Raw genomic sequence first — 26,314 nt, 5'->3', positions numbered from 1 at the left:
GGTTCTAAAGCAAGTCTCTTTCTTTCAAATACCACAAATGTTTTGACAAAATATGATCTAACATGCCAACACAAACTGTTTGCCCAGACAACATTTGCAGTGGCAGGAAACTTTCATTAAAACCTGATACTTACATCATTAAAGTAAGAAAGCAAAATATTTCTTCTTATTATTTATAATATATACCATGCCATGAAAAAAAAAAAAGTCATGAGAGAGTTAAACAATCTATAACCATCGGTTTAAAGTGTATTATGCTTCTGCAAAGAATTTAACATCTAGATGTGTTCAAGAAGGTTGGGATGCTAGAGCGGCATGAAGGCAGACAGCTATGCACCATATCAATCACATGAATGTTGCTGTTACAAGCTGTTGGAAGTATTGATTTCAAAAGGTATGCATTCACAGCTGAGAAACTCTGAAAGACCTTTAGACAACAATGAGGGAAGAGCAAAGGATTATCTGCCCTACTTTGAGAACCTCTCTAATATGCCTAACACTATGTTCTGCTAAGTGGCTAACAGAAGTTGACAAGTTGCCAACTTTGCACAAAAGAATTAGAAGAAAATCAAATAGTGGTGGGGGGGGCAAGAAACTGATATTTGATATCTCGAACTGTGAAATGAGAGAAAAATTAGCCAAATATATAATTGATGGTAACTTGCTTATATTAATTTAAATAATTAACATGTCATTTTTACATGTTAACATGTAACTGCAATCTTTTATAACTACACACTTTTTTTTTTTTTTTTTTTTTTTTTTTTGTGCTAGAAAATAAATTCATTTCAAATCACCATTATTAAGTTTTTTTTCTGTTTGAACTTAGGAAGCCTACTTTTGTGTAAGAAAATTTGTGAAGTTCCAGGAATTTAAAGCTGTAACATTGCTTCCTGGTACAAAGTTTCAAACTGTGGACTTCAAAATTTTAGAATGTGAACGTCTTTTTTCATTACTCACTGGATTCTCAAGGAAAATCGCTATTTTAATATTTTGAGAAGTATACATTAGCTGCTTCATAATATAATTGATTTTATTGTTAAAGTTATCTTAATTTCTAAATTAACTAATGAAATTATCCATGAATAACAGTTTAATAGATTATTAAAATATATCAAATGAAAAGAGAATATTGAAAAATATGTGCAAAAACAAATGGAGAACTTTATTCAAATATTACATTTACAGGACTACTATAATTTAAAATATGTGTTACCCTTTTAAAGTAATCCTTTGTGAACTTATTGATAAATATTCTTACTGTTCTGTCACATAGAAGTTTTTTATTCTAATTTCAAGTTATATTGAATTAACAATGCCATTTACATTTTCATAAACTTAAAGACTAAGTTGTTCCATATTCTCTGTAGTTTTTGTGACAAAATCTTCTGTTTATTAGTATTTTGTGGTTATAACTTATAAGCACAGTGTAATTAACTGTATGTTTAATATTATGTGTAAACTATCTAGAAATTTTCTGAATGGATATTTCTCTTCTTTTTCCCAGATTACATGAAAGTGCTTTGGCAGATATAGTAGAAGCTCTTAAACTTGCTCCACAGAACCAAGAAATGAAGAGAGTTCTAATGAGACTGAAAGATCAAATTTCAAAAGCAAATGATGCTAGCAATCCTGCTTGTGAAAAAATTAAACCTGAAAGTTATATAGGCTTTAGGTAGGTATTTGTGTGTATGTAAAACATTTGTTTTGAGATTGGGATTTTTATTTGAGTTTTAAATGTATAAATAAAAAACAACTAAAATTTAGTGATTAAGTGTTACTTCCCGTTTTCAGATATTATTTCTGAAAGTCTTAAAATCAACTTACAGTTAATGCTATATTTTTGAAATATTTAATAGCATATTGCACTACTTAAATTGTATTTGAAGGCCTTGAACTGTCATAGAAACTTTTATTTTATTGATTTTTTTTTGGGGGGGGGGGCTTTTGTCACAAGATTTTTCAATAAATCTTTTACAAAAAGAATAGAAGAATATTTTTTTACTTATTAAACTTAGCTAGTATGAATCTAAGGAAATTGGAAATCCAATTTTCATTTTTTACATTATTTGATTTATATTTATAAACTTCAATGAAGGCAATTATGTATTTGTTACATATGCAACTAGTTTTACTAAATTAAAATTTTATCATTGATGAGTTAACAAAACTAATTTTATTTGTATTGAAAATATTGAAATACTTTACATATAAAGGATTAATAAATATGTAAAAAAACATATCTGTAAGTTTATATTAAAATTTTTTTCAGTGGTTTAGAATTTCCTAAAGCAGAAAGCTTTGGCTCCACAGATACAATTGATCAGTTGTGCAATTTAACTCTAAACCTTGTAGAGGATTTGAACCAACTCAAAGACAGAATGCAAGATAGTGGTTGTGAAAGTATCCATTAGTGAAACTATTTAGCATGAAAATATAGATGAAACATAAATGCCACCTACAATTTAAATTGAACTGTTTTGTAATTAGAGTTCTAATTTATACTTTTTATGTATTTTGATATGGAATTTAGAAATTTTTAGCTATTTAAATTGATAAAAATAGTTTGCTATTTTTTATTTTGAAACTACATTCAATTTTGTAAAATAACATTACTGTATAATTTTCCCTTATTTAATATGAATTACTGAAAACAATACTTAGTCATTACTCCCTCATTAATTTTAAGTTAAGTAGATTTGAATGGTTTCATTTCATTTTTTTTAGCATTTGTCAAGCATTCAATTCATTTTTAACATTCAAGTGATTCACAACTTTCATTATTTTGACTTGAAAGTGTAAAATAGTCTTTTATTGTATATTTATTAACAGTAATTTTATAATATATATAGAGAGAGTGAAGCTTCCTCAAATTGATATTTGAAAATGCACATAATTATGTTAAATTATCAAATGTGAAAAAGAGAACATGTAAATGATTTAATACAGTTTTATATAAGTCACATATACTACAGCAGCAACGGATAATTTCTGTATAAAGTAATTTAATGCTTTTTTCCTACCTCAGATTTAACTTTTTTAACAAGGCATTAGATTAAATAATATTTAAAGCCATGTAAATGAAGTTCTTACATTAAGTTTATAAAATTAACCATCTGTCAACTGTTGTTTTTAAAAAGAACAATAATTTTTCTTACCATTCCATTGTAAAATATTAAAAGTTTTTCAGCTTTATATAAGCTATAATCTATGAAAAATACTCAGGCAACTGTATGATCTAGGTATTAGGGATTCAGTTGAAAGCCTTTATTTATAAGATACATAAGCTAATTTCTACTTCCAAATTCCCCTCCCCTCAGTTTAAGAATTAGGGGATTTAATGTATTTGAAATAAATTTTTGAGAAATTAGTACCAGATTATATCTTAACTACCCCCTTCGGTATGCATTTATATGTATGAAAAACCTGTGCTCATTAAGAAACATGATTTCTTGCTATTCATTTGAAACAAAAATCTACATGTGCAAACTAAAGAATTTGATTGTTGCTATATTTACAATTTTCACAGTTTTGAAATGTAAACTGAAATTTGGTTTTAATACATGCTTACAATAATCTGGGCCATGCTTTTGTAATAAAACTCATGCAAAATTTTGCTTTGAAAATAGAAAATCAGAAATAGATCAATAAACAAGATGAGAAATATATCACCACATTTGGACTGTTGAATTTCTATAGTATATATGCAAATTATAAATGTCAAATTCTTGTTTTATTTTTTAAAATATGAATGTTTTGTATTATTCCAGATTTTCACAATAATTTAATTTTAATTTTCTGAAACAATTTCCTACATTTTTCAGACATTATTACCGTATTTGACGGCATATAAGACGCAGCCTTATTTAGACGGCAACACACAAGGGAAAAAAGTTTCAATAGCATGGTTTCTTTTAGTTCTCATGTTTAGTAAAAGCCAAATAGACAATTATTGAATGCAATTACCTTCACGTATAAGACGCAGGCAACTTTTTTCAGACCAAATTTAGGAAAAAAAGTGCGTCTTATATGCCGTCAAATACGGTAGTTTAAAAAGTAAACAAAAATGGGCTTCTTTCAGATGTTTTCAGGTTTACATTAATATTATTTTTGATAATCAATTAATTTCTTGTTTGAAATGTAGTGAAACATTCCCAAACCTAATTATGCCTATGGATAAATTGTACTATATATATCATTGAAATATAGGTAAATCGATCTGGGTTCAAATGCTAGGTTGGATGCACGTGAGTTTTCGGAGAATACAAGTAATTTTATAATTAATTGAAAGATTAAAGTGTTATGACAGTACTGTTACATTTATATTTAATTGTGAAATGTGTCTTATGACGACAAGAGGTAATTCTTAGTTGCCTCTTAAGCATTGTTGTGTGTTACATGTTTTTCTTTGTTATTTATGATACGTTTTTTAATATAAATGTCAATTAAATGCATCTTACAAAATATAACACTTAATGAATATTAAATATTTATAAATATATATATGGAAGCTAACAATTAAAATAAATGTAATATAAAACAAAACTGTATAAACTTAATTTTTAAATCACGCTTGAATTTAAGATCTGCATTAATGAATTTTGTTAAAATTAAATTTTTATAATCTTTATATTTTACAGTCAGTTTTTAATTCATCTGTTGGACCCAAATATATTAAATTTTGACTTTACTGCTAAAATAGCATTGTTCCAATGCAATAAAACTTCGCTTTCTAGACATTTTGCAAATGCCAGGTGTATTTTCTTTCTTTTCTTGTTGATGCAAAATTCCCTTCCTGTTGACTGCCCATTGTAAGCATGTGCTCTAAATAAAGGATTCTTCTAAAAGCTCCAAGGTTAACTTCTATTGCAAACCATTCTTCTAAATCTACTGAATGCTTTACAATACTACATTTTGGACCTTGTTTGATTATTTATAGAATAAATTTGCAGTTCCTTGATGTTGGCTTGGAATTTAGTCGAGATTTCAGTCATTTGCAATAATAAATATTGTCTACCAAAACATGATATTTATTTTACAAGCGGGGCTTTTAAAATAGATAAAAAGTAATATATTAACAAAAAATTTGAAGTCTGTACTTCATAATTTAGTACAAGATCTATGCAAATAAATTTCAGAAATACAATTGTGCAAAAACAAATGTGAGCCACTGTATGTGTTCTGAAATTTTAATTTCAGGTTTTTAAAAATATTTTTAAAGAATATTGAAATAATGTATTTCTTTATATCTTCCTAAAAGTATAGAAATGGATAATGGAAATAATTACCATTATCAAGTATTGGACTACAACTAAAAGAAATATGTTTATTACATTTATTAAGTTGTTTAGATGCTTTCAGGTTCCAACGATCCTTAATTTAATTAGTTGTACACTGCAACAAGAATGTTCTGTTTGTGATGATTCAGTGTTGTAACTGATCATTTAACTCTTAGAGGACATTTGTTTTCATTTTATAATTTTTTAATTCCATATTATTTTAAGTATGTAGAGAATATGAAACTATTATACTGTTGAAGTAATTTCACTTTTACTTAGTTTGTTACAAAAATTTTCTCTCTTCTTCCCCCCCGGAAAAATGAAGATACATAACTGTGATGCACATATTTCAGTATGTATTAGATTTCTGTAGCAAACTAAAAAGAAAAGTAAAGCAGCATATTTTTAAGTTTCTAATTTCCATGTATAAAGATTTTTTTTGTAATATTTATTTGATTGCTGTGCCATCCAGTTGTCTACTGGTAAACTGGGGCATTTAACATTCCTTTATTTAAATAACCTGTATATGTTTTTTGTTTTTATCATTTAGGTTAGATTTTATCGGCTTAGGGATAAATGTACAGATTTTGTAGATAGCAATAAAAATGCCTTGTATTGTAAATACTTTTTTTGTATGTTGACTGTGATCACAACTTTTATACATTGGGTTTGCTTTCACTAAGATTAGTGCATTTATTGCATTGTAGCAATTCACTCGATATTTGAAGTTGAATAAAAATCTCTACCTATGCATTGGACTTATTATTTATATATAGCAATTCAACTAAGTTATGTGACTTGTTTATTTATATATTATGTATCATGAATTTTGTCTAATTTGCAATTTTTTTGTTTTACGTTTTAATGAAAAAAAAAAAGTATTAGAATTTCAGAAAGTTGAAAAACACATTGCTAATCAACAAAAATGATAACAATTAATGAAACAGATCACAAATAAACATTTTAATATTTCTTAGAATTAGTATTACCATATATACCTGCGTATAAGTCGAGATATTTTGGACAAAAAAAAAGACTTCAAAGTGGGGGGGGGGGGTCGACTTATACGCGGGGCCATAAAAAATTAAAAGAATCGGAAGTTCAAAAATTTCTTTATATAATGCAGTTGTTTTCTTCCCGCACTCAAATTGGACGACTTATCAAATAAGTCACTTACTTGAAGTAATTTCATGACTTAAATTATGTGACGAACTAATCACAGAGTTTCATACTTTAACTAGAGTTTAACGTCCAGATTCGACGGATTCTTTGCCAGAATCATGTGCCCGATATTACATTAATTGCTCAGTGGGTTAAAGATGCTTGGAACGAAATACCCTCTGAAATGATTATAAAATCATTTAAAAAATGTTGTATTAGCAACGAACTAGACGGCACGGAAGATGATGCTGTTTTTGAAAGTGAAAATGACGACGAAGGCTCTAGTAGTGATTGTAACAATACAGAGTTCGAGACTGAAAATATGTATGATGACGAGCCAATGACCTCAGAAGAGTTCTATGAAATGTTTGGCGAATCTGACCATGAATCGGACGTTGAAGGATTTTGATTTTGTTTCTTTACCAAGGTATTTTTATCGTATATTTACTTTTTTTCCTCAGATGATTTTGAATAAATGTAGTACTTAAAAATTTTTTCAAAGTTTCTCGATCGATTTTGGAAGTGGGGGGTCGACTTATACGCGGGTTTATTATTTTCTACGAATTTTTTATATCGAAGTGGGGGGGTCAACTTATACGTGAGTATATACGGTAGATCAATTCAAAGTAATGCCACAATATAATGGCTATCTGAATTAAATAAGACATTTCAAAATGATGATTATCTAAGATAACTGACCTTTACCAATGAAAAATCAGCTATTACGGTACATTCATCCAATTTATTCAAATACAAATTATGAGTGTTCAAAAATTTAGAAAATTACATGAAATTTCAATAGTAAGAATTAAAGAAAGCAAGACAGAGCTTCCTCCCTTTATATGGCATGCATTTTATTAACTTAATCATAAATTTATAATTTAACTGAATCTTGAGATTTTCTATGCTACAACTTGCTAAAATATTTACTCCCTCTCCCCCCAGTAAACTTAAAATGGAAGCAGCAGTTGTACACATATGCATTCAAATCATACAAAAATTCAATAACTGAAATATCATGTTTGTTTATTACTATATTTCAAACATTAATCTTTTTGCCAATCCAACAGAATCTGAATCAATCTTTCTTTTGAGTGACTGTCCAGTTGAAGTATCTTCTGGCATGTATGTATTTCCACTAGGCATCGGAAGTTGTGAACAAGGTGTAGGAGCAGGTCGATTACTAAAATAAGGCATATTCAGTGCCTCTTTGCAAGTGCAACGCTTGAGAGGATTTAGAGCCAACATTTTTTCCAAAACTGAAATCAAATCATCTCCAGCTGCAGTGAAAATATCTCGAAAAGGAATGGCAGGTGTAGGTTTGAACTGAACAAAATGGGGCAAGGTAGATACATGTGGCCAGTCTTCTTCCGAAGGTGAACCAAGCACTTTGAAGATATGATTCAGTTGATCGAGATCAGTTTCTCCTGGAAGGAAGGGCACTCTGAGTAATAATTCAGCCAATATACAACCTACAGCCCAAATGTCAATGCCTGTCGAATAAATGCGAGCACCAAAAATTAACTCTGGAGCTCTGTACCAACGAGTAACAACTTGATGAGAATATACTTTATTTGGTGAGCCATAATTTTTAGCAAGACCAAAATCTCCTAGCTTCAGAACACCTTCACTATTTATTAAGAGATTATTTGGTTTCAAGTCTCTATGTAAAATCCAGTTAGCATGAAGGTACTCTAATCCTTGTAGAGTCATGATAATATAAGCTTTTATATGTCCAGGAGTCAAAACAATTTGTAGGTCTTTGATGACAACCTCTAAATCTGTATCCATGAAATCAAATACAAGAGATACATTGGATTTATGACCAAACACATCAAGTAATCCAATGATATTAGGATGTTTTAAATCTCGCAGGAACTTAATTTCTCGAATGGCTGTGCGATTAATGCCATCTTTTGCCTCCGTTCGACTTCCGACTTTAATTTTCTTAACTGCTACGATCGTGCCATTTGTAATATCTCTTGCTTTATAGACAGTAGCAAACTGTCCTTCACCCAAAAATGATATTTTTTCATAACGTTTTACTTTATTTTCAGACATGGCAAGCAGACGCTGTAAAAAAAAAAAAAAAAAAAGATTTTTAAAAATCTATTTACATAATAAATTTTTTAAGTTTGCACAATCATAACAAAAATACTGTGATAAATATAACTATAATTTAAACTGGACTCATTTTTCCCCCAGAAACTAAACCCTGAACGTACAAAGAATATAATCCATCAAAATTTGAAGTCTGATTTACATAATTTTTTAGAATTTATTCTGTTTCATAAAAGGAAGATTATCCCATTAAATCTCTATTAAAAACTACTTGGACAAGATTGTCTGCTGAATGAGATTAAGCAAAATACAATTTTTTGTGTCTTTTATTATTTTTGCTGAATAACTTTAAATGGCATCCTTAACAGAAAGGGAGATACAGAATGACCATACTTCCCCCCCCCTTTGTTAAGAGTGCTATTTAATTTTTTTAGTTACACACTTTTTACTTCTTTGTTGACTTATCACTTTTTCTGACTTAACACAACTTTTCTAATTTTCACATCATATACCCCCAAATTCACAATTTAACACTGCACAAGAATCGAATGACATTTGAAATTAAAACAAGTTTCTATCAATTTTGGTATCTTTCACAATATATGCAAATAAAATCATTAGTTCAGATTTTGAAAATGTCATGGCCACAGAATCCAAATAATTTGTTCCATTACAAATCCTGAAGTTTTTATAATAGATCCTCTCTGAAATAACATAAATATGTTGTGCATTATTATTTTGTATTCAGATTTATGAGAAATGGATTTTGTAGCCTGGGTTAGGGCTACAAAATCTTTGAACAAATGTGATGACTTGTGTGGTAGAAACTGAGGAAGAGAACATAATGATTTATGATAAATGTTCATTGGCTCTGTGACAAGTCTACATATGAATCTACCAGACCTAAAATGCATCTTTAGTCTAAAAGAGCCCTAGTACAAACTGTGTTTCTCCTCCTTAAAAGAGATAACTTTAGTGACTGCACAAGATATTCAAAGACTGAAAAAGAGACATAACCTACCAAAAATAGCAAATCTTACAAAACACTTAATATAGGTTATTGAGAAACAGGGGGACTAGAAAAATTGCAAGGGGAAGCTGCTTAAAATAAAATAAACACCTGAAAGAAAATATGATAGTGCATTATTTCCTGAAAGACCTTCAAGTCTCTCTTTTGTGCTGTCTCAATGGCAATTAACTACTTTAAAAATATTGCCATTACTGTGTTATTTTGCAGAAACCAAATTATTTGCTACTTTGATTATTAGAGCATGATGTACTGTTTGAAATAAAATAAATTATTACATAATTTAAATTATTAAAGATGATTGTCATTGCACGATTTCTCTTTCATGTTTCAAAAGGCATATTTATTACAAAATAAAACTAACAATTGTTTCAAGTAAATCAGATTTAAGGGGCTTGAGAGCCTCAGGGTCCTGTGAGCCACAGTTTGACCATGCCTGGCATATCACACAAATGCTTATCTACTAAGTCATGCCTTATTTTTCAATAAATATTCATATATCCATACTGTCTGTTAAGCATATCTCAATAAAGTTATTTTATAAACAGTTTGCATAACACAAAAATATGATAAAAACTGTTAAACATAAAAAAAAATTGTATACTGAAGAAAGAAATCTAAGGTATATATGCAAAATAAAGAAAAAACATTTGAGATGAAAATATGAAATCACTTATTTCACGGGACAGCAAAGCCTGTTAATGTATATCAGTGTTTGTGAAAAGAACACTGATGGAAAATGTGATTCCAGCAACAAGAAGAAGCCAATTTGGAGGAATGAAATGTAGGCAAAGCATTTGTCTAGGTAACAATTATTTTATTAATATTTCAAGGTCACAAGTTAAAGCATGACACAAGATTCAAATGTGAAATGGTTAATTAATAACCATGGCAGTCACCATGATGTTGAATGCAAGCACACAAACACACATGCATTTGTTATACAAGTGCCATATGGAACTACATGCCTATATACTTGGTCGGTCAAATCAGCAATAGTCTGTATTGGTTGTGGATAATGTCGGATTTGTCATCTCCTATGTGTTTGATGCGAAAAAGAGTAGGTTATCTTGCAGGCCAACATACTGACATTCTGCAGAGTACATGGAGTGACCGCAGCAGTATGGAGTAGACTTTGGAAAGAGCTTAGGCTTGAGCTTGATATTCGATAATTTTTGGTCATTTTCGAGTACTCGATACTCGAATCAAAGCCCGACGGGCTTTCGAGCTCTGTACATACAAAATGTTTTCGTTCTGCATTTTATTTTTAATTTATTTTTCAACATATTTCTTAAGAATCCTAGAAGACATTTTATTGGTGTCTTTAAGTACATAAAAACTAAAACTTTTGTAATTGTATTATAGATAAGTAAAGTTAAACATAAAAAGGGTTATAAATTACAGTAATTATACAGTAAAATAATGCTTTTACATTTACCAGTACTTCTACCTGAACAGAGTTGAAACTTGTTTTGGTAAAGAGATGAATTTGTTGCTGCCTACAGTACATAGAAATGCAGGGATTTTTAATCGTTACTGATAGAAACAATATACTTTTAATTTTAAGTAGTAACATGTATGTAATATTAAATAATAATTTTCTTAGTATCAGTAAAAAAACAAAATTATAAATTCTTGGAACATTGAAAATGCCATGTGTCGCTAAACAAACATTTATTACAGAGTAATACGCAGAGACACAAGCAGACCATGTTTTAACAAATCATAAACAAATAGAATGGGATTAAGTTTCGGAATACTTCGAACGTGACAGAAAGCTATACTTCCTTTTAACCAATACGAATACGATTACTAATATCTCAACACAAATTTAGTCGGAATTTCAGCAATATTTTGGTAAAAATGGTTAATATTATTGAAGTTACAGCTGTGAATACACGCATATTCTAGAATAGTATTTTCTATTTTTTTCTAGAATAGTAATCATGCCAAAAAACAAAAGATCAACCGTTTGGAGTCATTTCGCCAAGGCAGACCAAAATTATGCATGCCACAATGAATGCAAAATTTCCATTTTAAATGGAAATACGTCAACAATGCATCATCATAACATTGATGTTGACAAAGTAGAGGCAGAAAAGACAGCTAAAAATACAAAAACTTTGGATAATTTTGTAATCAAAATATCAATTGAAGAGATTGTTGCAAAAATGGCTGCAGTAGATGGTTTATCAATTAGTCAAATCACTCAGTCAGAGTTTATTCGACAATCATTGGCCTTAAGGGGTATGAAGCTTCCAGCCAATGAAAAATCTGTAATGGCTCTTGTTCATAACCATATGGAAACTGTGAAACAAAAAACAAAAAATGATATTAAAAAAGATATTGCCGAATCAAAGAAATTCTCCATTACCATGTATGAATGGACCAGCATGCATTGGTAACCAGATTTCCTGAATATAAATCTGCATACTGCCTGCCAAAAAAGCATCAATATTGGATTGGTAAGAATTTTTGGAAGTTGCGATGAAAAAAAAAAAAAAAAAAAAAAATGCAAAAACTCTTAGAAGAGCACCTTGAATCTTTTGGTCTATCATTTAAGCATGATATTGTATCCACTACTGGGGATGGAGCAAATGTTATGATCAAGTTCGGAAAAGAATCACTTGCTTTTTATCAAACATGTCTTCCGCATGCCTTGCATTTGGCTGTTACAAAAACTTTTTATAAAGAAAAATCAGGGACAGAAGAAAGTATAGACGAAAGTTCAGGAGAGACTGATGATTTTGATGATGTTGATAATGGTTTGAGCATTAATGAAACTGAATTACAGAATGAATCTTTCAAGGAAAACATAAATACTGAAAGACAAGTTGTAATTTTTTTCAAAAATTCTGTTGTGCATTCAGATTTGTTCAAGTCTAAATGTAGAGAAAAATTACAGATATAGCAACAACTCTGTCTGGATTGTAAAACCAGATGGAATTAAATGCTTGAAACATTAGTAAAATTGTATAATGTTACAAAGGATGTACTCATTGAACTTGGATCTGAACGTCTTTTTACAAATTTAAACCTGGAATTAATAAAATCGATAGTCTTGGTATTAAAACCAATTGAAATGGCACTTAACGCTATGGGTGAAAAACAAGCCACTTTATGAACAGCAACTTTATGCGAGAGAAGTTATCAACTTTTCTATCAACTTTATACTACAGAAGTTAACTGAACAAGAATCTAAAATAAGTAGTTCTCTTTCTGAAAATATCGATTTTTACATCAATAGCAGGATCAACAAAAACATCATAGATTTGATGAATTCACTAAACAACTTGAATAAAACGACATCAAAAGCTTCTATAGAACTAGCAGCTGCTTTGATGAAGCGTTTGTTTCCGTCCTCAAATTCATCAAATGAAAAATCAAGCAGTGAAGCAGAAACAACTACTAAAGTTGGTGCTTCTCTTAAAGAAAAACTTCGAGTACTATTAGGAGCTCCAACCAGCAAACTACCAGAAGGTGACCGCTTTAAAAAATTAAGTCAAGAATTTACTTTGTCAAAAAGTAACGGTGAATTGACTGTAAATTTAAAGCTGTTACTTGAAGCTATTTACAGTATAAAACCAACGTCAATTGATTCTGAGAGGGCATTTTCCGTGGCCAACAATTTTTGCACCAAAATTAGGTTGAAGCTATCAGATAAATCACTACATGCACTGGTGTTTTTAAAATATTTTTTCATTAATATAAATGCATAAATAAATGTATAAGTAAAGAAAAAGTTTCTTTTAAATTTCTAAAAAATATTATTTTAATTATAAGTCCATTATAAGTCTTTTGATAATGTAAATATGTCAACTTCAAATGCTGGAAAGCCCGAAAAAACAATCAAGCTCGAGCTTAATCGAGCTTCAAATCATCGAGCTTTACCAAACCCTAGTATGGAGACAACAGCATTATCCTGTTGGAAAACATTCCCTGGAATATTGCTCAAGAACTGCAGCACAACTGAAGCAATCACCGATCTCACATAAAAATTTGTTCTAAAGGTGTTTGGATTAGTGACGAGAAGGCTCCTGCTATCACAAGAAATTGTCTCAGATTATAATCGCTGGTGAAGTCCAATGTGCCTATGGCGTTGACTTTTTCCTTTCAAGCACTTGTCTGACCTCCTTCTAACCAATACTGGCACCAAGACAAAAATTGCTCTCATCTGAGAACAAACAAATCTCCACTCCACCCTGCAATGAGATCTAGTTTGATTCCACTAAAGTGACAGATAATGGTGATTTGGAGTTAAAAGGTTAGTTAGGGTCACGGACTTGGAGCTGTCTGTGTAGTAATAAATTTCTTACAGTTCACTGTACACCCTGATGGCAACAAAAGCTCAAATATCTCCTACAGATGCAGTGTGATGCATGCACACATGCAGCAAATATGGCAGTTTTGCCTTTTGAGAGATGGCATGTGTGCAGTCAGACTCTGGCCTTCTGAGACAGTCACTTCCCGTGACCACTGCTGACAACACACATGTACACTCTATACATCCCTCAAAAGGTTGCCTACAATACCACAGAGAAGAAAATCCATCTTCTTGCAGCCTTATTACACAACTTCGTTCACACTCAGTAAGCTGCTTAGCCTCCTTAAAACATTCTTCATTCAAATCTTGCTCACAAAGGCCAAGCCACACAGTTAAGTTTACATCATATAATTTAAAGCAAGTGTGATTTGCAAGTTTACAGTTTGCTTTGTTTTATGTGCTAATACTTTCTCTTTAATTCTACAAACAGACAGAATTTCTTGCTTAGTTACAAAGTTCTGCTGTTCAAGTCCTGTAACTGCTGTGCCGAGAATACCGACTAACTTGTCAATCGAAATTTTTTTCGTTTTCACTAACCTCTCCGTCACTTTCTTCATGCCTTTATCCATTTTTTGCAGCAATTCCAATTTTTGTTTGATGGACATCAAAGCATGCTTTTGCTTTGTAGATCCTTTGGCAGCTCCAGAATCGGAAACTCTTTTTGACATAATTAAAAGTTAGATAATTAGATAATTTTAGCCTAGCTTATACCGTCCGTTATACATTAAACGTGCATGCGTAAATGTATTATGCGCATGCGTAAAGGTATTATGCATAAACGCATTATGTGCATGTGTAAAGCATACAAAAGTTGAAAGCATTCAAAGTTTGTGGCTTTGAGATCCGGATTATAGATCATTCCGGATTAAAGACTTTGTACTTTCAGAACCTAAACTCTAAAACTGAAACTTTTCTAACTTAAACCAAAATGTTTCTCTTAACAGATTGCCAGACTGGATAAATGCACAGTTAGCTTGTAGCTCTGTTGCTGCTCAGATGCCATTTCATTTTGCTTGTGCTTTATCGAACAGCTAACTACGCTGTTATTTAAAATGTGATACTCCATATAAAACTGTGGTGTGCATGTTGCTCTCATGACTGTGTGTAATGAAAAATTTGGTCTCGATAATTAGTTAGTGTCCAGCAATAAAACTTACGTTCAATTCAGCTACGTCTATAAGTCTCTTCTTCAAGTGTCATCTTTCTAATTATGCAAAAGTCTCCCCAAATTGATGATGAGAACTACCGTCAATCCTTTACAGCTTACTCCAAGTTTTTATCACACATATATATAGACAGAGAGACAATTTCTTGTTCACCTGCAAAGTTTCATTCCTCAAGTCCTGCAATTGCTGTGCCGAGAATTCCCACTATCAATCAAAATTTTTCATTGTCAACAACTTCTCTGTCACTTGCTTCATAATCAGTAATGATATTTTCTGGATTTAGAACCATACCACAGATTTTGCTGTTTGTTAGTGAACTGATGATTAGGGCATTGTCATCGCAACAAAAAATTTCGGTTATATCATCTTTATTTATTACAATTTCTTTACAAATTCCATTAATTCAAAAAATTTTATTTTTGTTTGCAATATCTGAAAACCTTTAATTTGTGATTATCATCATAAAACTTAGCTAGCATTCATCATACACTATCGGCAAGTTTGGTCATTAATGATATGATGTTCCCTTAAATTTTGTACTGCTTCTATTGTACGATGATCAAGTTAAGCTTAAATTGTATTAGTTATTATACCTATGTCTGTTTTCTGTGCATGTTTAATGCCTATCTAAGTCCCGAATAAATAAATTTCCACACATACTTAAGGTTTATCCAGGGATGGTGCTAACAATTTGCATCCCATTGCAGTCCTTTGTCCTAAATTTTACTGCCAAGTGCCTCACTAAATTCTAAATATTTTGCATCTCAGTATTTTCTCTAAATTCTGGAAATTATGCCATAGCTTAATTTTGTTCTTGATCACACTGTAAATCCTAAATATTTTGCCTCCCTCAAATTCTGCAGCCTAGTGCAGCTGCACCAGCTCTGGCAACAATCCTGGGCTTATCTCAATAACAAATCAGTTATTCTCAATTCAAATAACACTAAATGTTATCTCTTAGCCTATAAGTATCATTTATAAAATCTATTTTTTGCATATGGAAAGAAATTTCTGTTAAATTTCTCCTCGTCAACATGCTCAGCACTTCGCAGCTGAATTCTGCAGTCGTCACCAAGGGTAATGTAAACATGAAAGGTTACTATACTTTTTTTACATTCAATTACTAATATTTAAGAAAAAAATTTTTAAACATCATTACATTAGCCATTTCTCAAACCGCTGTATGTCGATAGTCATGCAGTGATGGGGAAAAATTTAATAAATAATGATTCACCAGGTTGGCATCAGGAATATAAATTATTCAGTAGGTGTAAAAGTCACGATGTCTTGATGCAGAATGTTTCAGTTTGATATGTAAACCAAGTAAAAAGGCAGCTACAGAGCCAAATTATTGACCATACAGATTTCTGTTAATAAATGATTGTTTCTTCAAGATGGAGGCCAAAGTGAAATTAAGAATCAGAACTCCAAGTTTTAAGAAAAAAATACCAGATGCACATGCATAAAACATACAAAAAAATTGGTTGCTGATGGTTTGAATTTTAGATCATGACAGTTTTTTTTTTTTTTTTTTTTTTTTTTATTACTGCTTGTCATGAGTTACGTTGGCAAAAAAAAGCAATCACCAATGACTGACAACTTTCAGGGTTCCTAGGGTCCTTAGATTTTTTGGAATCGATTTTTGGTCCTTAAAAGTCCTTAATTTTGGATAAACTCAGCAGAAGGTCCTTAATTTTAATCATCTGAAATTTCTGTCTGTTTTTACGACTGCCATTTTGAGTGTGAATTAGCATTTTGGAGAAATATTTTTGGCGATTAACTGACATATATGGTTATTTTTTGAATGGTTTCATGGGTTATAATTTGATTCTATTTCTAATAGTATAAATGATGGGATACTCAAGTTTCTAAGCAAGAAGTGAAACATAAGCCTTTCGAAATTCATTTCTTCTAATAAAGAGCTTTTAAACAACTTTTCGCTTTTGGGACGTGAATTCTTTTATTAAAGTTTCTAAATTTGGTGACTTATCAACATTTTGGCAATTTTAAAATCAGTTTCTACAGAAAATTTTTAATTCCGAGGTCCGAGAATTTTACGACAATTTTTATAGAACATTATAACATTGATAAATATCATTAAAGTAATGGTAATGTATTGTAATTATATTTAAGAAATAACATTAAAGTAAAGCATTTTTATTTTTCGCTGCCACATTATAAATTCCATTTTGGCCACTTATACAATATCTTGAATCTGAAAAATAAACAAGGTATAATGTTATAAAGCACAATTTACCAAACATTTCTTAGCAAAGGCAAAATAGCTATGTAATTAATTTAAAATATCTTCTTTTTAATTTTTTTATGGTAAGAGTTTTTCCCATGTTATTGTCTCAGAATATACATCAGTTTTCTCTCTGAAATTAATTTTACATTTTTCCCCTCTGATTTTTTTTTCGCAAAATATTTCTGGCTTTTTGCTGTTATAGAATTCGTAGCAGTAATTTTTCTTTAGGATTTTAGACATTGTAGCTTGGAAGGTTTAGAAGGATTTGAAGGCAAGATTTACAGACCTACGATTCTAGAAGATTCGAGAAATATGTGACAAAATTTAAAATGTCTCCATGGTATCAACACATAATGGATGTATATTACAGAAAGTTTGCAATGAATTTCTTACTTTTTGGAAAACGTCTGGAAGAACAATGAAAACATAATATTTGAATGTTTTACTTCTGATACTAGAATCTTTTAACATGTTTATCTTCCTTTTATTTTCTCTACTTTTCACTAGACTCAAGCATGGAAAATATCAAAAATGCTTCTAATCTTATCACATGGGCAGGCATTATATAAAGGGATTTTTTTTATTAATAAAGAAACTGAAAACTTACAATTTAAAAGATTCATCCAATATGTCTTAATGCATCATACACATAGCTGGCAATAGGCATTTTCCCACCTGATGCAACCTCTGTGGATCCTAAATTCTGCTGCCTAGTGCTTTTCTAAATTCTGCTCCCAATGCCTGCTGTAAATTCTTAAAAGTTTTGCCATTTCTAGATTTTGTTGTTTGGTGTATCACTAACTTCTAAAATTCTGACACATCAGCTCTGTAACTGGCCTTTTCCATATACATTTCATATTTCTTCTAAATATTCATTTTACTAACGAAATAAAATTAGCCGCTTTTTCTATACATTCTAAATGCATTTAGTGTTTTTTAAAATAACAGAAATCCAAAAATTCTAAAATGAAAAGGAAACGCGTTAAAGAAAGAAACCGAATGCATAAAGAAAATTAGTCTTCAAAGATATGTGCAGTTATTATTATTATGTAAATTACCCGATTGTTTATAATCTTAGCCTTTACTATAATTTCCTATTTCTATTTCCTTATATGATACGCCCACCAGTGGCCGAGCGGTAAAGATGCTGAACACTGGTAGTTCGGTCCGAGGTTCAAATCCCGCGAACGGGCCGGCTGCATACGTGTTTTCATGGTTTTCCCATGTGTATACGAGCCAATTTCCCTTAGAAAGTCCTTCACGAAGGCATCCTTCCCTTCAGACAGATAGTCCTCGTATGCTTTGCCATAATTGAATAATCCAATCCAATCCTTATATGATAGATTTACTGAGCCAGAGTAAATTAAAATTAAATTGTATAGTCTTTGACCACTACTCCCTATTTTTAGTTTGAATTTGGCTGTTCTTGTTTAATTACGTCAACATGAGCTGTAATTGATTTTGTTAGCATCAGAACATGCCTTTATGTTTTAAGTTCTTTTTAAATAAGCCTTTTATTTAAATCTTTGTCGGGTATTGTACTTACTTTCAGACATAGCTATAATATGCTTCACGTCTGTCGGAGGTTTTGGACTAGTTAACTTTTACCAGTTAAAGTAAACCCTCATAGGTACATTATGGAGAGGTTCACAGGTTAGGAGATAAAGCACATAGAAACTAGCAAGGACATTGGTTTGTATATTAAGATAAATCTAATTGTTAGAAAAGATGCTTAAAGAGAAGGAAATCGATATAAACTAGCCAAAATGTTTGGGAAGGCTTCAAATTAAAATGACAGATAAATATTCGAGTGTTTTGTAGCTTTTAATGTTAATTATCCTAATGTATTTTAAATTGTGAAATTTCTACTGAATATCTAAATACTGTGTTTCTATTGAATATCTATTAATTATTGTATATGTATGATATGAAAATGGAAAAGTGTTCTTTTTAATACACAATGTACAAGCAAATTATGAATTGCATCAAAATTAAATATTAGTGCAAATGAAAACAATATACATTTTATCGGGTTTTAGCGAAATTTTCCCACCACCGCAAATATCGTCTGTGCAAACTGTTCATGTTTCCGTGTTTAATCATATTTTGTCAAACGATTTTTGCCATTTGAAAGAAAGACACTTGCTTTAGAATACTGTGTTGGGAAATTTGTAAAAAAATGTCATTACATTAAAGTACAAGGTGTCTAAAGTCAAACTATCATGTTATCAGATTAGGTCCATCATTTACTTCTAGTTCTGTTGCAAAAAGTCAGCTACAGAATGTCACCAGATCATGTGTATAGTTTTAGGTACTAATGTTGTATCATATGACACTGTGAAGGTTTGGTATCAGAAGTCAAAAACACAGACTATGATTTCTAAGAAGCAGAGTGTTCTGGCCAGCCTACTAATGTTGATGAGGCCCACTTTCATTACAACCAGATATTTATAGATAATGGAGCATCTTTGAATGTAAAACATATAGAAGAATGCAGGCAGAATTCATAATTGTATATATTTAACATACTTTAAAAAATTAATACTTTAAATCTTACCTAAAGAACTTTAGGCATTTAACAGGCAGCTTACGACTTCTGAGGTGTACCAGGGCATCATCTTATTCAGCATAAATATTAAAGCAGATCATGTTGCTGGATGTTGTGACACCATTATATTAACTGTAACCAATTGTTTACAAATATACAGATTAAATAGAAAATCTTACTTCTTGTATAAAAAAAAAATAACAAAGAAAGTGATAAAAGTTCTCAACAGCCAAAAAATAATTTTAATAAAAATAAACTACCAAGAAATAAATTAAAAAGACAAATTTCATTCTATGTAGTTGTTTAAATCCAAAACTTTATTATAACTAATGTATAAAATCTAAAAAAAGAAACACATACAGGATTTCAAAATTTAAACTGACAAATGATTGTTTTATAAGACTTTTCTCCCAGAAGTTTTCTATAGTGTGAAAACAGTATTCATGATACTACTTTCCAGTTGCATGATAATTCTAAATTTTATTCAATATAAAACTTGCAATAACAATTTTAGTATATACTATTACATATATGCATGTACACTTAATCCAAAAAGTAACGCCTGAAAACAAGAAATTAAGCTAAAATTTCATTTGTTTTTAATTTAATGGGGTACAGTAAAGTGATTTGCCAGAGAACATACCATTCTCGAATTTCTAGTTCTGAATGATGTGTTGAGTCATGTTTTCTTCTCATCATTTTGTTACTGCTGATAAGAAATGACCTTGATCAAGGTAGATGTTTAAATATAATCTTTTCTGCACTTGTTTTATAATTTGAGCATATGCTGTAGCATAATTTTTGTTTCAATGCAATAAGAATGGAGAATCCAAAAGTTCACTTTGTCATGCTATGCTTTTTTACTTAAAAAAAAGGGAAAAAATGCCAGTCAGAATTGTTCATAAAAATTGATCTATACGTGGAAAAGTTGTTTCTGATGACACAGTTCAAAGGAAATCTGAGAAGCACAGAAATGTCAGCCTCAATAATGATGTTCACTCTAGATTATCCTCTGTAAACAAGAACCTATAAGAAGCTGTTGCTTAAAATCCTCATTGTATAGTACAAGAACTATCAGACAGAATGAAATTTCAAAAAGTACACGATCATTTGAAAAAGACTGAGCATGCAAGCTGCTATGATGTATGGATACTCCTTTCTTCATCCCGTTCAGGACCAGCGTTACGTATACGCGACTCAAATTATTCTGCTCCTACCAGCCCAGTGCCCCATATACGTAACATTAAAATGGAATGATTTATTTGAATTTTTAGAAGCCAGTAAATGGAGCTAAGTGGTAACTGTTTTGACATGGATTGATTCATATGGCATTTGACCTTCATGTACTGGCATTAGTTTCAGTTTTGTGCTTCTGGTTTTGAGAGATTTATTGAAGTAAACAAACTAGAAATCATGGCTCTTTTAGTGCACCTATAAATTAAAGGCTAACAGGCATTTTTTTATTTCGTTAAGATTTTCTTTTGTTTTTCTATTTATTTTGAAACTTAACATAAGATTTCTTTGGTTAATTAAAAAGTAACTTTGGTTTGGTTAATTAAAAAATAACATTACAACATTATTGCAGAAGGGAAAAAGACTATCAGCTTTCTTGATGCATAATGCATCTTACTTGCATTTCTCAGGAAAGAGCCAGCGTTTTTGTCTTTCTTACTCGATTTGATAGGTCATTATATAAAATGCCTTGAATGGTCATTATATATAATGATACAGACATTATATTTTGGTATATAATGTATTTAATTTACATATAATGTAATTATAAATAATGTATATATTGACGTGATCAGTAATGGATATCCCGCCAGTCGGGGTCTTTCCTTGATCACTTTCCGGTCATTGTGGACGCTGTTTTCGATTTAGAAAAACAAGTTTTCGAATATAAACCTGATGTCACACAGGGTTTGAGGATGTCTTTTGAAGAAGTTTTGGGACATAAGTTGGGGTTATATTCAGTTTCATTCTGTTAACCATGGCTAAGAGACCTTACTTAAAAACTTGTCCATAATCATCGGACACTTCACCTTTCCGTCTAACTGGAAGACAGTTTCCAAAAATTTAAGTTGACGGAAAAGGTAATAAAGGTAGGAGAAGATGTGTTGTGTGCGCTAAAACCAAGGAAAAGCGAAACCAAACAACGCATTTTGAGTGCGAAATATGCAATGTAGGATTGTGTGTGGATCCTTGTTTTGAATTATTTCACACACAGAGTTTTTAAATTGGAATTTAATTACCTACAGGTAATTCTTTTTTTAAATTTTGTATTTGTAATTTTTTTTCATGTTTTTAGTATTTATTTCTGTGTGTATAGTTATGATTTTAGTATTTTGCCTGTTTAATTTATTTCTATAAATGTGATATTCTTTATATTAATACCCTTAAACAAGTACATTAAATACGCAACTTCAAAAATTGAAGTCATAATATAAAAATGCTAATTTTATATGATTTTTTTTTTTTTTTTTTTGTAAAATTAGGCTTAACTGCTGAAAATGTGGGGGCTAGTGGTGAAGATCCATTTCAGCAGGTCTGGTCCCATGACTGCGCTTTGTTCTCCCAGTGCTGATCTAGCGCTTAAGGTGTTAACAGAGCAGAATATGCTTGTTGAGTTGCAGCATATAAATCTTTGCTGACAAGAAATGAGAAGTGGATACTATATAATAATATTACAACAAAAAAATAGTAAGCCAAGTTAGATCCTTTACTAAGCTTGAGAGGGAAACTACATTTTAAAAAAAGTAATGCTTTGTTATGGTGGGAATACTACAGTCAAAAGTCGTTAATTCGGACACCCATAATCCGGAATACCTCAAAGCTATATGCGCGTAAGACCTTTACGGCTGCGAATATGCGTGTGCGCAAAATACATTTACAAATGCGCTTTTAATGTATAACGGATGGTATAAGCTAAAAATTATCTAATTCAGTTAATGTTGCAGATTGCATTGTTCCTTAGGATTCGGCTTATTATTTTTTGCAGACTGTTAGAGCAATTTCATAAAAGTAAGCTTGAACTTTCGATTATGTCAAATAGAATTTCTGATATATATTTACTAATATGTAAAGTATCTACAAAGCGAAAGTATGTTTCGAAGTCCATTAAACAAAAAGTGGAATTGCTGCAAAAAATGGATAAAGGCATATCCTTTGTTTATCTAAACTTTAACGTTTGTTTATCTAAATTTTGTTTATCTTTAACGCTATGGTGTGCAATCAATTGGAAGTTGATCTGTTAGCACTATCCTTATCTTCAGAGCAGATGTTTTTATTTTATTTGGCTTATAATTCCTTACTAAATGTAGTATTTCATCTCGATGTACTCCGTCTTTGATATGATTTAAATCAAATTCCTCGTCATTATAATTCACTTCCGATAGCGAAGAAAGTGACAGAGGTTATTGAAAACGAAAAAATTTCGATTGACAAATTAGTCGGTATTCTCGACATAGCAATTATAGGACTTCAACAGCAGAACTTTGTAACTGAACAAGAAATTATGTCTGTTTATAGAATTAAAGAGAATGTATTATCACATAAAAAACGAAGCAACTTAAACAACTTACATTGAAAGAAATGTTTAATAAAGTAAACAAATAAATATTAAGCTTTTTTTTTTTTTGTAAATTTTGATACCCTTTAGATCATAATTGTTCTTTATTTCATAAATTATGGTTTCATATTTTTAATTTTATAATTTCTGCATGCCATCTTACCAGATTTAAACAGATGATCTATAATCCGGAAAAATCGATAACCCGGAATCGCCGAAGTCCCGACGAGTCCGGATTAACGACTTTTGACTGTATACACTATTACATAAAATCAGACAATAAATTCAGAATAATACTGTTTCTAAATGGCAGTTTTAAAAGCAGAAGTTGAAAAAAATTGTCCTGGACTGACCAATCTTGAAAGTTACCCATCATGACAAAGCTTAGCTTTACATTTCGATGAGTGCCAAATGCAGATGATTAAGTAAGGCTGGGATATTTTGTGCCACCCCTATATACATCGGACCTTCCCCCTTTGATTTTCATCTATTCAAGTCACTTCAAAATTGTGAATTGTTTGAAGACTATTAAACAGCACGAATCTTTCAGTTGCTAAATAGATGTGAAAAGTTATTAAACAAAATCGTGCTTAAATGATTCAATGAAAATTTCTTATGTTTTGGTGCTACTTAACTTATATTTATCATTAGAAAATGGCATAACTTTATGGATGGTCCAATACATAATATACACAGACTGGAAAACTTGAAGTAACAACTATAAAAAAGGTGTTTTATGCTCATTCTATTAAGATCAATGAAAGATGGTTGGTTGGTAGTTCAAGGTCAGAGCTATCACACAGTCCTTTTACTACACAGAAATATACAAATTTCCCCTTTTTCTTTCAAGAAAGGAGTGCAAAGTGGGTGCTTCAACTATTAATCTTAAGGGCTGTAACAAGTACATGATGAATCTGGAAACAATTTACAGACAATGGTGATGTATTCAGATAACCAGGACCAAAGTATAAAAATACCACAACTAATTCTCAGGACTGTTATTTGACAACGGGTGTTAAAAGAAACAGACAACTAATGTCAGTTCAGATTGCTAAAATGTTTTGCAACTACATGAGCTTGACTATTAAGATATGCAATGTGCGATAGGCTGCATAAAAGAGGGCTGTATGCAAGGAAATCCATGATTTGTATCCTGCTAACTTGTGCTGCAAAATGTGGTTGGTCGCAAAGGTATAGAAATCATCATGATTAAAGTGCTATGAAATGGAGCCAAGTTCTTTTTTACTAATGAGCCTTGTTTTTGTTTGGAGAGTGGCTCCAAACATGCTGTTAAATGGAGGAAGCAAAACACATGGAGTAGGCTGGAAAACACCCATAAAAGACATTGGCAAAAAAGTAGTCCAATCATGGTACGGGCAACATTTTAATAACTACACTGACCTACTTTTTTAACAGTGCAACTAGGAATGCTAGAATTTACAGAGATGAGGTTTGTGATTCTTATGCTAAGTTGTTTAGGTGTGGAATTGGTAAAAACTTCCACCTGATGAGAAATAATGCACACTCTTATCATGGTGCACTAAACACGGATTATCTTGAGAGTGAAGTAATCCAAATGGAATGGTCTGGATATTCTCTAAATTTATATCTCGCAGAACGTGTATGGGGTTGCCCTAAGACACTGATTTGCATCATTACAGCCTCGTGATAACACTTCTTCAACAATTTCAAGGTGTTACTCATCATGAACATGCTTTGTTACCACAGGAATTCCTGGCCAATCTAACATACAATATGGGAAAACACAGCACAGCTTACATATTGATCAAGGTTTATCACACACCTTATTATCTCTTAATGCTATCCCACTTCGTGGAACATTTGCTATATTCTTATTTAAATTTATCCTCCGCTCAAAAACAGCCAATTCTGCATTTTGAAGCAATGTCAAGCATGCAAATATACAGATCCTGTACAAGTCGCATGTTCTTAGCTGCAAAATCATTCGAGCTACATGAGTTCTTATAGTTGTTCTTTTAAATCTTCCCACCAGTGTAATTACATCAACACATATATACAGTGATTAGGATCCTTAACATCATATTTTTTAACATTTCTTTAACATATTTTTTTCCTTACAAACATAACCCTTTTTAATCTATAAATTATACAAATTTTTCTTAATTATTTTTGGCAAATGAGCTGTTTTATAAAATATAAATCTGTTTAATTAAAAACAATTTTACTTTTCATAATAATACGGATTAACTTTTTACTAAAATATGACTATGGCAAGTTGTCAAAACTACGATAAGATTACAAATCCCAATAGTTATATGTCATACAATTTATTACTAAAAACTTTTTATATTCACTTTAATTATGGAAATGATGTAAAAATATACATGTATTTTTGTTTTCCTCACAGCAATCATTCATATTTTTAAAATCAATAAATACACACCCTTCCTAAAATAATATTTTTAAAAGAAGCTGTAATGTTACTTGGATGATGAAAAATTTGCTGAGTTGGAAAATGCTTAGTTTCTTAATTTTTTTTATACATTATGGGTATTTTTCATTAATCAAATGAATAAAATACTTTATGGGAATGGCTTTTAGCATAAATAACACACATTTCCTTATGGTTTCGATTTTAACCCGCAAAAGCGCATCCTTATTCAAGTCCATGATGTAATTATAAAAATTATAAACTGCAAAGATCAACTAAGAAACCAATTAATTTGCTGTCTCTACTACATATTTTGCATTTAGCAATATAATAAAACACAAGCAATATGCAAAAATCTTCTTTAACCCTTTAACGCATGGTGGTCGCGCCTTGAAACCACCAATTTTTGAATTTTTTTCTCCTCTTCTTTCCGAATTTTTTGAGTAAAAATCAATTGATTACTGATCTTTTACCTTTAAATAACACAAAATGACTGCAGAATCATACATCTTTTAAGTC

The 26,314-nt window shown here is 30.8% G+C and overlaps 2 protein-coding genes across 6 annotated transcripts in view; one reads left to right on the top strand and one right to left on the bottom strand.

Annotated features, from left to right (window-relative positions):
• The window catches only part of rols (zinc-RING finger and ankyrin repeat domain-containing protein rolling pebbles), a 227,301-nt gene extending 221,271 nt beyond the window's left edge, over positions 1-6,030 (top strand). For both annotated transcript variants that reach the window (XM_085820522.1, XM_085820521.1), the window contains 2 exons: positions 1,508-1,675; positions 2,273-6,030. In XM_085820522.1, the coding sequence (XP_085676648.1) occupies positions 1,508-1,675; positions 2,273-2,414 (310 nt within the window). In that variant the 3' untranslated portion in view covers positions 2,415-6,030. The remainder of the gene's footprint in view (positions 1-1,507; positions 1,676-2,272) is intronic.
• The window catches only part of Cdk7 (Cyclin-dependent kinase 7), a 62,921-nt gene that overhangs the window by 11,905 nt on the left and 24,702 nt on the right, over positions 1-26,314 (bottom strand). For 2 of the 4 annotated variants that reach the window (XM_085820523.1, XM_085820524.1), the window contains exons 2-3: positions 19,824-19,946; positions 6,219-8,513 (exon numbers count right to left, since the gene is read on the bottom strand). In XM_085820523.1, the coding sequence (XP_085676649.1) occupies positions 7,473-8,501 (1,029 nt within the window). In that variant the 5' untranslated portion in view covers positions 8,502-8,513; positions 19,824-19,946 and the 3' untranslated portion in view covers positions 6,219-7,472. Of the gene's footprint in view, positions 1-6,218; positions 8,514-19,823; positions 19,947-26,314 lie in introns of those variants that run through there. The other 2 variants (XR_015042151.1, XM_085820525.1) reach the window with 2 other exon arrangements.

This window comes from Stegodyphus dumicola, chromosome 7, assembly GCF_044657685.1.
Source record: "Stegodyphus dumicola isolate Sdum_Otavi_A_Nest chromosome 7, ASM4465768v1".
NCBI lineage: Eukaryota > Metazoa > Arthropoda > Arachnida > Araneae > Eresidae > Stegodyphus > Stegodyphus dumicola.
Note: the sequence above shows the minus strand (reverse complement) of the source record. Positions and strands in the feature narration are given on the sequence as shown.